Source organism: Palaemon carinicauda, chromosome 8 (assembly GCF_036898095.1).
Source record: "Palaemon carinicauda isolate YSFRI2023 chromosome 8, ASM3689809v2, whole genome shotgun sequence".
Classification (NCBI taxonomy): domain Eukaryota; kingdom Metazoa; phylum Arthropoda; class Malacostraca; order Decapoda; family Palaemonidae; genus Palaemon; species Palaemon carinicauda.
This window is the reverse complement of record NC_090732.1, coordinates 36,313,507-36,329,330: the sequence shown is the minus strand read 5'-3', so window position 1 is coordinate 36,329,330 and position 15,824 is coordinate 36,313,507. Positions and strand designations below refer to the sequence as shown.

The 15,824-nt window shown below is 32.9% G+C and overlaps 1 protein-coding gene across 1 annotated transcript in view; it reads left to right on the top strand.

The window, feature by feature from the left end:
- The window catches only part of LOC137645702 (uncharacterized), a 30,221-nt gene extending 20,875 nt beyond the window's left edge, over nt 1-9,346 (top strand). Inside the window, exons 3-7 of the mRNA XM_068378563.1 lie at nt 1,801-1,860; nt 2,067-2,164; nt 5,205-5,328; nt 5,449-5,546; nt 7,136-9,346. Of these exons, the coding sequence (XP_068234664.1) occupies nt 1,801-1,860; nt 2,067-2,164; nt 5,205-5,328; nt 5,449-5,546; nt 7,136-7,223 (468 nt within the window). The 3' untranslated portion in view covers nt 7,224-9,346. The remainder of the gene's footprint in view (nt 1-1,800; nt 1,861-2,066; nt 2,165-5,204; nt 5,329-5,448; nt 5,547-7,135) is intronic.
- Nucleotides 9,347-15,824: the final 6,478 nt, after the last annotated feature.

The following is a 15,824-nucleotide window of genomic DNA, read 5'->3' as shown; positions in this document are numbered from 1 at the left end:
TCAGTTATACATTATCTATTGTACAAAATCCTATAACGAATTTGATATTACTAGTAAAATCTTGCCCTCCTTTAGCGACTTGGGTTGCTATTATTGATATTTAGGTAAGCAAGTTAGAATATACGCCCTTTTGTCAATAATATCATTGGTATCATCTAACCTTTGGATCTTCTTCACATACTTCTCAGTTATACATTATCTATTGTATGCAAAACTATAAAGAATTTGATATTAATAGTAAAATCTTGCCCTTCTTTAGCAACTTGGGCTGCTATTATTGATATTTAGCTAAGCTAGTTGGAACATATGTGCTATGAACCTACTTGGAAATTATCTATATTCTTTTCTGATAGGTTCTCTCTTTATGAATTGTTAAAATGTATTTCAAATAAAAAAGCAGACTATCTATTGCCCAGAAATCTTCAGTCAGAAAGGAAACTAAAGATATTTTTATTTTTTCTTAATTTTCCATCAATTTTTCAACCCTGACCATCTACCTCGTTACTATAATATTACCATAATTCATAAATTTAGTGGGAAAACAGTTGTCTTTCACTAAAAGTATTCAACAGAGTCCTCTTCATCATTACTGGATTTTATAGCAGTTAACATTATTAGTAAGATATTTACAGCCTTTTAATCTTCTTCCAACATGCCTCTACACAAAATCAGAAGGCTTTAAAACCAATAGAGCATGAAGGTATGATGATATCTATCATTGGATTCCTCCAAAAATTGTCGGATTCAAATTTCAAGAGATTTTCCAGAAAAGTTGTCGGATTTAACTTTCAAGGGATTTTGCCTTTATTTATTGTAATTGCAAATATTGTTATTTTCAATCCTTTTAAAGGACAACTTTCAAATGGTTTTAAGTTTTTATGACCTCTACAATGAATCACCAGATATTCTATATATCTTTCATACTTTTACAACTGATGAAATCTCTTCGGGTGTTTTATATTATTTACTTCTAAATCTCATGACCTTTAACAATCAGATCGGCCTATGATATTTTTCTAATCTATTATCATATATATATTTTCTGTTATCTCCTTCAAGAATATATATATATATATATATAGATATATATATATATAATATACATATGTATATATATATATATATATACACATATGTATATATATATATATATATACTGTATATATATATATATATATGTATATATATATATATATATATTTATATATATATATATATATATATACTTACATGCATATATATATATATGTACATATATATATATATATATATATACATATATATATATATATATATGCATATATACTTACATATATATATATATATATGTATGTGTGTGTGTGTGTATGTATATGCATATGAATACACACACACACGTATATATATATATATATATATAGTTGAACACTTGCTCTTTGTTACATGGGGGACATTAAAAATCCAGTTATACATCGTTATATATTTTGAAATATACAACAATATATAACTCTGGATTTTAATACCAATAATAATAATAATAATAATAATAATAATAATAATAATAATAATAATAATAATAATAATAATAATAATAATAATAATAATAATAATAATAACGTATATTTCCAAAATCACTGACGTTGATAAAAAGTAAGGTTGATAACTAATGTTTTTTTAAAGTGCAAAACTAATATTTTCTTCTAAAATATATCTTATTGACAGATTACCAAAATAATATAACCTAGAAACATGGAAGCTGACAAAGCACAGTTTTCCACGCTATATATTTGTCAATTGCAAACTAAGAATTTATCTTTGCAGGGATTCAAGGGAGGCTTACCGCCAGTGACAGTTCCATTACCTCAATATTATGAAGGACAGGTAAGTCTTTCTCTTATAGAGGATGTTAGCTCTGTCATACAAATAACAAAAGAAGATAAAACAAAACTGATATTAGATATAATTCAGCTGGAAATTGTATTTTTTAGATCCTATTTACGAGTGGCAGGGAATGAAGGTTCACTAAAAGATTTTTTTTTTCCGTATGGAATCAAATTTATATTCAATTTTATTTGCGTTTGTTGTAGGTTATGATAGTGAAGGCCAATTTGGTGGCAGCGAACGGAAACTTCGAGTTCTACTTGTGCCCTGAAGCAAATCCTGATGATGAGGAGTGTCTTGTGAGGTAAGTCATACATGCATATACATAAATATTTATGTGTATATGTGTTTGTGTGTTTATGTGTTGTTTTTCGTGTGGGGAGAAATCACAAAAGCTCAGACGTGCTGGCATAAACATGTGTTATAGACCAGGAAGGGAAAGTGTCCTGACTTGATTGGCGATATTATCTTCGTCTTAATAATGACATCAACGGACTCACAATGAAAATCAATACAGTAAACAAGGACAGCGTAATTATACCTGAGAATGGAAATGATCAGCTGCTAATCTCTTGTTGATTCCAGGTAAGTCAGATTTTGGAAAAGAGGATAATACAGAATAAATGGAAAAAAGGGCTTGTGCTTGAATTGTGACCTTTGGTAGAGGCACTTACGAGGGATTCGACAAAATTTTTTTTTGGGGGGAAAGTCTTTAACATTGGATTATTGTCCTAATCTCGAGCAAACTGATTGTGTGACTTAATGCTACCTAGTGGATCGCCATACCCGACGTAACTGCAATCAGTTTAGGGATGTCATTCTCCTTTGTAGATACTATATATATATATATATATATATATTTATATATATATATATATATATATATATATTTATATATATATAGAAATAGAAATAAATAAATATATATATATATATATATATATATATACATACACTGTATATGTATCAATATATATACACATATATATGTATAAAGTGTATATACGCATGTATTCATATCCCATGTATTTATATAGACAGATAGTGTCCATGGGTATGAGTTAACATGCTGCTTATAAAAATACCAACGCACACACGCACAGACACATACCCATATAGTTTATCATCATCACCATCATCATTATCATCAGCCGTTACTAGTCCACAGCAGAACAAACGCCTCAGACATGTCCCTCCTATTGTGTCTGTTTCTGGACTTTCTGTACTAGTCCACTCAGTAAACTTCCTTTGTTCGTGAACCCATTGTCTTCTCTTACTTCCTCTGTTTCTTTCATAATCTCCAGGTACCTATCCTGTTATTTTTAATGTCCCTCTATTATCTGCCATTATCTTTATATATACTACCCATATCCATTTCTTTTTCTTATAAGTTGTTAAAATATCCTCTACTTTAGTTTGTTCTCGTAAACATGTTGCTCATTTTCTGTCTCTTAGTGGCATTTCCATTATTATTCTTTCCATACCTCTTCAAGGTGTAACTAAGTTATGTTTCGGGGCTTTAATAAGACTCCAAGTCTCTGATGCATAAGTTAATACTGGTAAGACCTATCATTGATTACTTTTCTTTGCTAGGAAAGTGGCATTTTACCGTTCCTAATCTCATTTTCTTTACAATATGCTCTCCATCCGATGCTTATCCTTCTTTTAATTTCAGTCTCGTGTCCTGGAGAATCACTTACTGTCTGTCCTAAGTACATATATTGATTAATAATCTCTAGAGGTTCGTCCTTAACACTTATTTGTTGTCTCTCTGCATTTTTATTGAACATTATTTCAGTTTTACTCATATTCATTTTCAGTCCTACATGTCTGCTTTCTCTATACAAATCTTGTAACAGACATTGTAATCCCTCCAATGATACACTAAACACATCTATGTCATCGGCAAATCTTAAGTTGATAAAGTATTCCCTATCAATACTAACTCCTACATGGTCTCAATCTAAATTCTTGAAAACTCCTCTCTCTCTCTCTCTCTCTCTCTCTCTCTCTCTCTCTCCTTATATATGTATATGTATATATATGCATATATATATATATATATATTTATATATTTATATATATATATATATAAATATATATATATATATATATATATATATATAATTTATGTGTGTGTGTGCATGCGTATGCCAATAAAAAAAGAGATGGATAATTCGTTAGGCAATAACTTTTTGTCTACTATAACATGCGTGAGAAAAAATGAATAGTTCAAGATTGTGAGTACAATATAACATTAGCAGAATGGTCATCATATATGAAACGATGAATTATAATGTTCTCAGAAAGTTTAATTGGAGAAAGAATTGACGATGATTTACTGATGAATAGAGTTCATGAATCGGAGGTGTTTTAATAGAACAGAGAATGAAAGGAGCATCTTAATAGTTTGGAATAGGTGCTGCATTATAAGTTTTTAGAATGAATGGACTTAATACAGGAGGCTCAAATTTTCATAAAAGTCAGAGGTAAATGGCTTAGGGCTGTTTTGTGTTGATGAGGGGGATTATAATGCTCGTTTGGTGAGCTTTCTGGATATGTTGGGGGACTGAGTAAAGCTGTGAAAGTTATTTTTGTCCGTAAAGGCATTATCAAATATATATGAGTTAAAGTATGAGTTTAGATATGAATAATATATTTAAAGATTGTTACTAAAGGCAAACCAGTCAATCCCCGTAGGATACTGAAGGAAGGTCACGTGCGTTATTCGTTTTTATTTGTCAAGATTATATACCTAAGACAAAATTTCTTTTATGCTACTAAACATGGTCATCAGTATTTAGGATTTGCAACGTTATTTAGGCATATTTAGTCTGAACTTTAATATCTAACTTTAATCTAAACTGGTCTAGTTCAATGCGGACCAGTAAAGAAGATGGTTTAAAAAGGAAGCATAAAGTACTTATCAAGCTTCTTAGGGATATATCGTTATAAAACAAAGAATTCTCACCTAAAACTAGTTATAAGAAAGTCAGTTTCCAAATGAAATTTTATTGTTAGGAAGGGGCCTTATATAAATTCTTTAGACCTACTCCAGAAATACTTTGTTGAAGCTTCTTGAGAATGAGTTTGCGATGAGTTTTAATGTTGAAAGGATGATTGGCTATGAAGAAGGCAAGATAAAGATATAAAGGAATCTGCCTGAAATTTCACAAAGAGAGTTTGCAAGAACCAATAGATTAACAGAGCACTCCTATGATATATTATTCTAAGATTACAAGCTTTATATCACAATGACCTGTTGCTACTAAGCACATTAAGGTCAAGAGATAAAGGGCCGTTAATATTCTTACATAGCGATCATCATGTATTTATGGTTTCAGAATTCCATTAAGGACAGAAGATTTCGGAAAACAGTTTGACTTAGGTGAAATAAGTACAGCAGGTCTTTATGAAATTCTTCTGCGGCTGCCAAAGGGAATTACTTGTGATTCCTGTGTTCTCAAGGTAAGCATTATAGGTTTTCATACTTTATGTTGAAATATATTTTGAAATAATAAGAAAAATAAGAACCTGGTGGCTCTATTATTAGGGAAAAAGAAAATATCGCAATTGTTTTCTTTTCAGTGGGTAATGTCCGTCAATGAATGTAGTGAAGAAAATGACGATGATTGTATTACTCTAACGGATACAGTGTGCACTGACATCTCAATCGTAAATGCTCCGTAAGTCATTTATGTGAAATAAATGTTTTTTGAGTGGTTGCTACTTCCTTAACACACGTATTTAAGTATTCAGATAATTTCTCATCAATATGCTATGTGTTATATTTACTCTTAGATGCCTGTACAGATCAGCTATAACTATTCTCCCATAAACTTCAATAAAAAACGTCGTTCCATCTTTGTTTCTTCCCTTTATGGTTATAAAACGACGTTGCTGAAATTGCCTTTCACCATCTGCTTACTTATACCCTATTTGCTCTTTCACCAGTCCTTTATACACCTTCCTAGTGACGGTTAACCATGTTGTAACCGTGTGTGTGTATATATATATATATATATATATATTTATACATTATATATATATATATATATATATATTATACATTATATATATATATATATATATGTGTGTGTGTGTGTGTATGTGTCAGTGAGAGAGTGAGTGTGTATCAAATACCTTTATAATCATCCTTCACTCCTTTCATGAGATTAGTATGTCTCAGATATACATAAATTCACAAGAAAGGTTTGATTTCCACTCTTTAACAGTGAGTCCCATTGTCATCAGACATCCTCGAAATGATACTCATTGAATATCTAATAGTTCTGATGAAATGTTTTTCTTTTAAATTCCTCACAAAATTTTGATAGCAAACTCTGATTATGAAATGTCCTACTAAAGCATAGTGACCCATCAATGCATATAAGTGTATTTCTCAAGGCTCCTCTCTCTTTGGACATCCATAACACTATTTTCATTGATCTTTCTTTCTATCAAAATCATTTGTCTAAATTAACAATCTGAATCACAAAACATTAAGGTCTGCTCTTTCGTATAAGACTGACCTATATTAGAATTTGGGATTCACCTCTAGCCACTTTTCATTCTCACAACTAAATCCAGTAACTTATTTTTCTATTTCTCACGGTTCTGATATAGAGTTTCTATTATATTTTTCAATATCTTTTTACTATCCACGAAAAATTAAAACTTATGTGGGTCAATTTTCCTTCCCATTGCAATAGGCCTGTGGTCAGAGCTATCAATATAGCAGACACAGTATTCCCTCTGTTATGGCAATGATAATAGACATTGTAAGTACATTATCCGACGCTTTCCAATTTTATTTCCCAAGTCTCGCAGACATTAAACTAGAATATACTTGATATATTTCCAGGAAATAAGAATGTGATGTTTCATTTTCTTTGTTCATAAGTAACTTTCTTTTTTAATCAGAAGCCTAAAAACTAATATTATTTATTTTGTATCAGTCAAACATAAAAGATTAGATTCTCTAATTGGTTTATGTTTAACTAATATTATATACATTATGCTACCATTAGTATAACCTTCAAAATCAATTAATTAGGACTAAAGACCCCTTAGGCCTCTCTCTCTCTCTCTCTCTCTCTCTCTCTCTCTCTCTCTCTCTCATTTATTATACTTCTTAATAAACTCAGAGTTCATGTTGGCAAAAAAGGCATGAGAATATCAATTACTGACTAGAATAAAACATTTAATATGAATGAACATATACTGCAGAGCATTAATCTTTTTAAAAATTAATCTAATCTATCATTAATTTCAGAGACCGGAGAGTTCGAGGATGGGATTTCTTTGACGACACAGTTAGTAGTCTGTTAGATAACACAGTCAACAAATTGATAGATATCTGAGATACTTTGTCCTAAAGTAACACCCATGACTCTAGACAAGACAAAGAAAAGAATGTTTTGGAGAAAATAACTGCTTGTCTGTTAACGTCCTCCCAAGTTATATTTCTTGTAGAATCATTAATATTGTTCATTAGGTGAATATTATAGTAATTTTAACTTAACAGTCTTCATTTTAGTTTTAATTGTAAAAAACTTCAGCGATCTCAAAACTATTTCTGTCAAGTCAAGTGGAATTATGTGTCAAAATAATGACTATCTAGAGTTAATTTTCAGATCACTCCAGACTCAGATTTTGTAAAATAGCCATCTCTTAATAAACAGTCGATGGTGCAAAGCAAGCCAAGTAAAAAGTTTCGTTTTCATTATTTTTTCTTTTTTTTTTACAAATTGTCCAATTCTTGACGAAAACGTGGTTATAATAGCATATCTAGAAGCACTAACTTTCTTTTGCTGTGCCACGTTTATATTTTAGGAAATATTGATAAGTGAGAGTTAAAGGATATCTATGTTTTTAGTATTAGGGTACATCCAAAGACTTGGTTATTATGCATGCATTTTTTGAAAGGATTCATGAAATAATTTGATAATATTTTAGGTACGATGTCATTGATTTTCCAAACCTTTATAAAACTTTGAACGGGATGTGAATTATCTGTCCTTTTTGGTTATGAAATAATTTCAGTGTATTACAGATGCTGATAAATATCATCAAAATATGTACAATATGATCGCCATACTGGGGTTCGAATCCCGCTCAAACTTGTTATTCCCTTTGGGCACTGCAACCTCACCATCCTTTTGAACTAAGGAGGGGTGTTGGGGGAGCTTATAGGGTTATCTGCTAGGTCAACAGAGGCCATTGCCTAACTCTCCTTGGTCCTAGCTTGGGTGGCGAGGGGGTTGGGTGCTGACCATATATACATATGGGCAGTCTCTAGGGCATTGTCCTGTTTGCTAGGACAAAGTCACTGTCCCTTACCTCTGCACTTCCTGAGCAGCTTTTAAACTTTTAAACATACATCAGCCAAAAGTGATACTAATGCCAAAACTATAATTAATTTTCCAAACCTTGAAAACTTAATTAAGGAATTTCTAAAGGAGACATTTTTAAAGTTTCTGATATTATCTTTCTTGATATCAGAGATTAAAGCATAAAATTGAAAAAAGGGGCCTAAAATATAGATGCTTTATCATCTACAATTAGGATTTTAGGATGACAAACTTTGGTACCAAGTCAACTCAGCATTTATAAAGATACCACCTGCTGAAGTGGAATTTCTTAAGAGTGAAGTAAAAATTATATCTTCTATGTGGACTCTTCTACTATGATTAAATTGGAGTTTGAAATTTTTATTTAGGAAAAAAGTTATATAAACAAATATTTATTATGCCAATGAACAACATTTTATCTCCAATATAGAGTAATCTTTATCTGAAGCTATTCTAACCGAATATCTTCCATTAATACTAATAAAAGGAATATTTGAGATATATTCTATGCTTGGCCCACCAATAATGATGAGATGATATTTTTGAAAGCATTAGATAACCTGATACCGACCAAAAATTTCATCATCTATATAGAATTGAATAATCAGATGGCATTTTCAGAGAATTAATTTAAAGAAATGATTGAGGCTTAAGTTTTCGTTTTATAGAAAACTGGAAAACAGTTACACTCTTGTTCACATTAATTATAATTTTAGGACAAAAATTGATAGTCTGTATTTTCATGTATGTTTTAAGGGCACTGCAGGCCAGTTACCCTGAATTCCTTGAAGCATAGCTTGTTAAGATCCGGGAAATAGCGAGGAATTTGCAATACCCGGGGAATTTTATTCATACAGCTTTCTATAAAGATAGAGAAAATATTTGATGAAACTGTCTCTGAAATGTATCTTTTGGAATATGAAAACCCTTCACATTCTGCCATTCCACAACTTATTCATGAATATTTCAATATTCAGGAAACCTAATATTGATACTGTATTTAGAAATAACATTTCGAAGATTATATATTAATTGAATATTCTTCTCGATAAAATAAAGTTTGTATTTATGAAATTTTGCAATCACTATGATAAATGATAATCATGATGCTAAGGAACAGGAAACACAGCTAGTAGTTTACTTTAAGAAGTTAATACACACACACACACACACACACACACACACACACACACACATATATATATATATATATATATAATCACAGTACTATTTGAAAACTTTCATAATGTATTATATATTGTGAAAACATGATAAAATTTCAAATGCTTGAGTCGTGTACAATAATAATTGTGCAGAAATGATCAACAGCAGTCCAGGTATGAATAGCCAGGTATGTACCACACTATTCAAACCATTATTTCCAAACAACTGTTTAGGCAATTATTTCTATGTTTTTATATTCTGTTGCATTACTTTAGCTGAGGTGGCTTTCAACCTGTTGCTGTTCTTTTTCATACCCAGCGGAGGTATGAAAATACGCAAGCAATTGGTTAAAATTTTGTTTTTATGATCCTTATTTCTTATTCCACCTCACACACACAAACTCACATACACACACACACACACACACACACACACACATATATATATATATATATATATATATATCATCTCGTCCTAGGTCTATTGAAGCAAATGGCTTTAGTTAGGTTTCGCCAGTCGTCTCTGTCCTGAGCTTTTAAATCAATAATTCTTCAATTCATGATCTCTTACTTCACGTTTCATAGACCCATGTAAGACTGGGTCTTTCAACTCTTCTAGTGCGTTGTGGAACCCAATTGAAAGTTTTGTGAGCTAATCTCTCTTGGGGAGTGAGAAAAGAATGCTCAAACCTTCTCCATCTACCCGTAACCATCATCTCATCCACATATGGCACTCGAGTAATCTCTCTTATTGTTTCTTTTTTATCCTGTCTTACCATTCAATTCCTAATATTCTTTTGAGGGTGTTGTTCTCAAATCTACAAAATCTGTTTAATATTGTTCTATTGTTATACCATGACTCATGTCCACACATTAACACCGATCTTACTAAATTGATATATAGTCTGATTTTTATATGAAATTTCAGGTGATTCGATTTTCAAATAGTACTTAACCTAGCTATTTGCTTTTTTCAATATTCTTTTAAACCCGAATTCTAAAGATCCTGCATTAGAGATCATAGTTCCTAAATATTTAAATGATTCCAACTCACAAATCATTTCTCCTTCCAATAACACTCATTCTTCCATTGCATATTCCGTTCTCATCATCTCTGTCTTTCTTTTATTTATTTTGGGCACAACTTCATGTGACATTTCATGCATTCTGGTAAGAAAGCTTTGCAACACCTGTGGTGTTCTGCTAATAAGAAGAGCGTCATCAGCATATTCTTGGTCAACTAATTTCCTATTACGAATTCTGTCCAATCCTTCTCCACCATCCCCAACTGTTCTACACATTACAAAATCCATAAGGAGGATAAACAACATAGCTGACAACACATTCCCTTAGAGTACTCCACTGTTCACTGAAAATTCGTTTCATAGGAATCCGCTGGCATTAACTTTCCTCTTTGCTACACACACGAGCAGACTTAAGAAAATTTACATACTTAAGAGGAACTCCATAATAACGCAGGACTCCCCATAAAATTGGTCGGTGCACACTATCCAATGCATTTTCATAGTCCATAAACGCCATCAAAAGTGGATATATATATATATATATATATATATATATATATATATATATATATATATATATATATATATATATATATATATATATATATATATATATATATACCCTTCCTCTGGAAGGGTACACCCAATAACTTTGTCCTAAAAAGGTGGAATATCTAGCCGTATAACAAAAGTATTTACTAAAGTATTGCCTGTACCAGCTAAAAAGATTCCAGCCTGTTATCAAAATCATGGATTAAGCTACGAGTTATTCATTTCCTATAAGCTGATATGCTCTATCTTTATAATTTTTGCATATCTAAATATTCCAGAAAAATAAATTACTATCTCGTGATCGTCAAAGATTACTGCATAAATAAGTATATAAAACAATTTAAAAGGAGATGAAAAGAATATGATTTTATAGAAAATAAATAACTATTAATTCCGATGCTTTTATGAAGAATGAATATCCATTATTCTAAAGATGTGGATGAAGGCTAAAATCATAAAGATTAAGCAACACTTTTATTTGATATCTAAAACTACATCTAAAATGTTTATAGAACATTTAGTTTTAGGGAAATGGTTTCCATCATATTTCTTGAAAGCCGGCCAGGAAATGACCCCGTAAGCAAATCGTGTTTATGAAGTTTTTATGGTACATGTAATGGAAATAAAAGCAATTTCACTCTTTCCAACTACAATTTGTCTATAAAGTGAAGACAAAGGTCGTTGTAGGCATTTTACATAGTTTTAGCTTAAATATTATGATTGTAGACTGCTTTAGGGTTTCGTTTTTCTCATTAAGGTATTGTATATATGTGAAAAAATTTATAGAAATTTTTATCATGTTCATCTTAAACTGATATGGTTTCAAACATGCACATTCTCCTTGGAGGCTAATATTGTTAACAGGTATTGACTATCAATCTTTTCTTACATAGTAAGTTTACAATGTTTATATACCAATGTTATAAACAAATGAGATTGCGTTTATGAAGTTCTCGTCAATCAAAGAAAAAAGAAATATATTTCTTTAATAAAGCACGCACAAAACTTGACCATGAATGATGGATCAGGCCACCAATTTTAGTATCATATGAATTTGAAAGTTTTACACGTTTTAAACGAATAGCTGAACCATTCTCGATGATGAAGAGATCCACCAACAAAACTTGTACTTGGAAGAAATTGGAGGAATTATGTATAGGAAAATAAGGGTGTCCTTTAATGCGTCTCTATTGAAAGAACACAAGCCAAATTTATCGCTATTTTGCAAGAGAAAGCTTACTTATGTAGCTGCAAAGAACGTTACAACGGATTGCATTTGACATGTTGTTTACGGCCTTAGAGCATGGTGGTCGGAAATTGGATAACGAATTCGGGTGGAGTGAAACCATGAAATGATGGATTTACCATATTGAAAAATTGCCAGATGATGAGTTTTTACTTAGCAAAAACTGAGAAAACCAAAATTCGTAAGATGGACATTATACAGCAGTTTTTGCAATTGAAAATACATGAAGTTTCTCCAATGATAAGCAATAAAGAAGTAACTACTGTACTTCTGAACCTTTCGCTTGCGTTTTGTTGATGGCAATTACGACACACACAAAAGAAAAACCATTTATTCTTGCACATGTACACAATTGATAACCAAGAGCTAATATTAGCATCTGATAAGCGGAATGTGATACTAAACTCAAGCTAATCTTAACAATTGATTGATTAAGATCGCCATGCATCCTTGGCATGACTCGGTTCTTGTGCAAAGACAGCTCAACAAATGAGGTAAATTCTGAAAGGGTTCTATATAGGTTCAGGACAGTGGACAACGAGATTTAGTGCCATCGAGCAGCGACTGAACGGGAAGGCACCCGGAGTACCACTTACCAGTTCCTCTTGGGTTCTTGAGAAATCTTATTTTCCTTATAGCATCCTCACTGGCTAATTGTCAGAGAGGGGATTTTATATTCAACAACTATGGTAAATGTTTGAAAACGGACTTACAACAAACACTGAAAGACGTTGAAAATATTTTTATTTATTACAAGACAGAAACTAATATATAGTAAAAAATATTTCTATTTAAATTCAGATGTGTTTAATGGTTTTGTTCCTGTAAAATTAATAGATTCCAAGCATCTACCTGGTGTGCAGAAACACACATGGATTGTAATTGTGTGTTTTCTATGTCAATATTTCCTTCTATCTTACCACTCGCAAGGAGTAGCATTATGTCAGATTTCTGTATGAATAAACTAGTTATTACCAGACAGTGTTTCTGTCCAATAGGTTACCCTGGAGTGTCCAAAGACACTGCCAACCCCTGAGGATATCACCGCATCCTTTTCCTGCCTGTCTATTTTTACAGCTCACAATCCAGATGTCTGGTCCTTTATGACACTGTATTCTAATTTCTACCTGACGATGTTTCAAAAATAGTGGCTAGCAACACCAAACATCACCATCTTTCAGTAAGATCCCAGCCCTCAGAGCTAAGAAAATTTCTGAACACCTTAGAAATGGCAATAGGAGATCAACGGCCCTCACACATCTAAAAGCAATTCTGACGACTAATAGCAATATTTACCATTGATGCCCAACAAGATATAACCCTGGATTTAATGTATGGAGTCCTGCTGACGAAGTTACCATACCAAAGAGACGTGGCAATTCCAAACTCATCCACCATGCTCCTCAAGAATTTCTTACAAAAGGTAGATGAAATTCAACTCACCAGACATCGGTAGAACCCACTTAACCACTCACACGCCACACGCATCAGTAGAACCCACTTAACCACTCACCTGCCACACACACACGTCTAATTTGTGAAGAGATAAACAGTGAGCCAGATTCCCAACACCACTCCTGTACATCGCTCAAGCAATAAAAAGCATTTTCCAAGCAGCTACAATGCCAGAGAATACAGCCCAACAAGCCAAAGGGCCTTTATTTCTTCCATTGGAGTTTCAGGACTGAGGTTTGAAAGTGCCAGCAAGGGTGCATGCAATAAAAAAATATGCAGCTGCAGGCAAACCAACTAAATTTTAGCGACAGCTAAATTGGCTGTCTTATATGGGGAAATAAGAGGAGATGTCTGACACGAAATCCCACGTTGATATGGGAACATTTAAATCGTTCGTCCCAGTTACCCCAAATAAACGAATGAATCATGGCCCTAAATTCACTTCGTGTATCTACCGCAAAAAACACCTCATTAATGATATTGGGTACTAGATGCCTGAAAGTAGCATTTGTTGGCAAACCATACAGTTGGTCATTTATCATAGCCGATGTCACCTTTGAACTACTTGGAGCAGATTCCCTGAAGGCACACGGCATGCTGGTAGATATATTCAGAGGTACATCCCTATAGCCCTCATTAATTCAAGGGCAATTTCCAGAAGTATTCAAGGATCTCCTCCAGCATGACCTCAAGCACCCTACAAAACATCACAATAAGAATCATATCTTCACCGATGGACCCAATGTGCATGCATGTATCAGATTATTAGGTTCAGGCAAACTAGCCCACGTGAAGCAATTATTCCAAGACAGGGAACAGACTGGAATCTGCCAGAAAACCTCCAGCCTTAGGGCATCTCACTTCCACATGGTGTCCAAAGGAGATGGCATACGGTGGTCCTGTAATGACTGCCGGCAACTTTACACTCAAACAGTACCAGACAGTTACCCCTACCTAACATCCAAAACATAACTAACCAGCTCAAAGGGGCAAAAATGTAATCGAAAATCAATCTCCTGAAGGGGTATCATCAAGTCCCGTTAGAAAAAAAGGATATAAACAAGAAAGCAATCATCACCCTTTCGTAACATATTCTTTCAATTACAGCTGTTTCGCTCTTTGAAATGCAGGTGCTATCTTCCATTACTTTATGGATAGCATCCTATGAAAATTAACCTGCTGTGTCTTTTACATTTACGATATACTGATTTTCAGTAACAAATATCAATAGGACATAAAGGAAGTAAAATTAATCCAAGAGAATTTCTGAAAAGATGGGTTTATTTTATTACAAGAAAAGTGTTAATGAAAGAAAAATAAGCTAGAATTTCACGGTAATCAAATAAGTACCAAAGGTATTAAACCCTTCCTGGCAAAGGTCCAAGCTGTTGCCTGTATCCCAATGCCAGAAAACATTAAAGCACTACAAAAGATTGCTGCCATAATTATTTGATGTCACTGTTTTATATCTCACCTGGCTAGAATTCTGTCTCTCTAATATGATATCTTGAAAGGAAAATCTAGAATATTTCACTGGTCAAATATGCAAGAAGTAGCATTTCATGAAGACAAAAAAAAAAAAAAACCCTTAGCTCTTCAGAAAAACTAGTATTTCCTCTACCTAACAGGTCCCTTACACTGATCGTGGGTGCTAGTAGCACAGCAATTGGTGCAGTACTCAAACAGGATACAGACGACGGCCACCAGACTCTATGATTTTTCTGCAAGAAGCTATCTCCAGCAGAATAAAAATACACCACATTCAACAGAGAACTACTACCAGTCCACCGTGCCATTTGGCATTTCAGACACATGGTCGATTGATGGCAATTTGTGGTGCAAATGAACCATCAGCCTTCATGGCATTCATGCCTTCACAAAAAAGAGAGATTGCTGGTCACCACAACAACAGTGATATATTTTGGGCGATTGCTGAGTATTTCAAAACCATGCGGTATTTGAAGGTTTCTTCCCACAATGTTGCAGTTGCCTATTCCAGAAACCTCATTAACACCATCCGAATTGTGATATCATACACTGAGATAGCACCCATCCAGAAGGACTATGAACACCTACAATGCCTACAACAGGAAAGTTCCATCCTACTATGGAGGGATTTATTGATAGATAACAGAAACAACCAGGGCATGCAAGACAAGTATTAGATGAT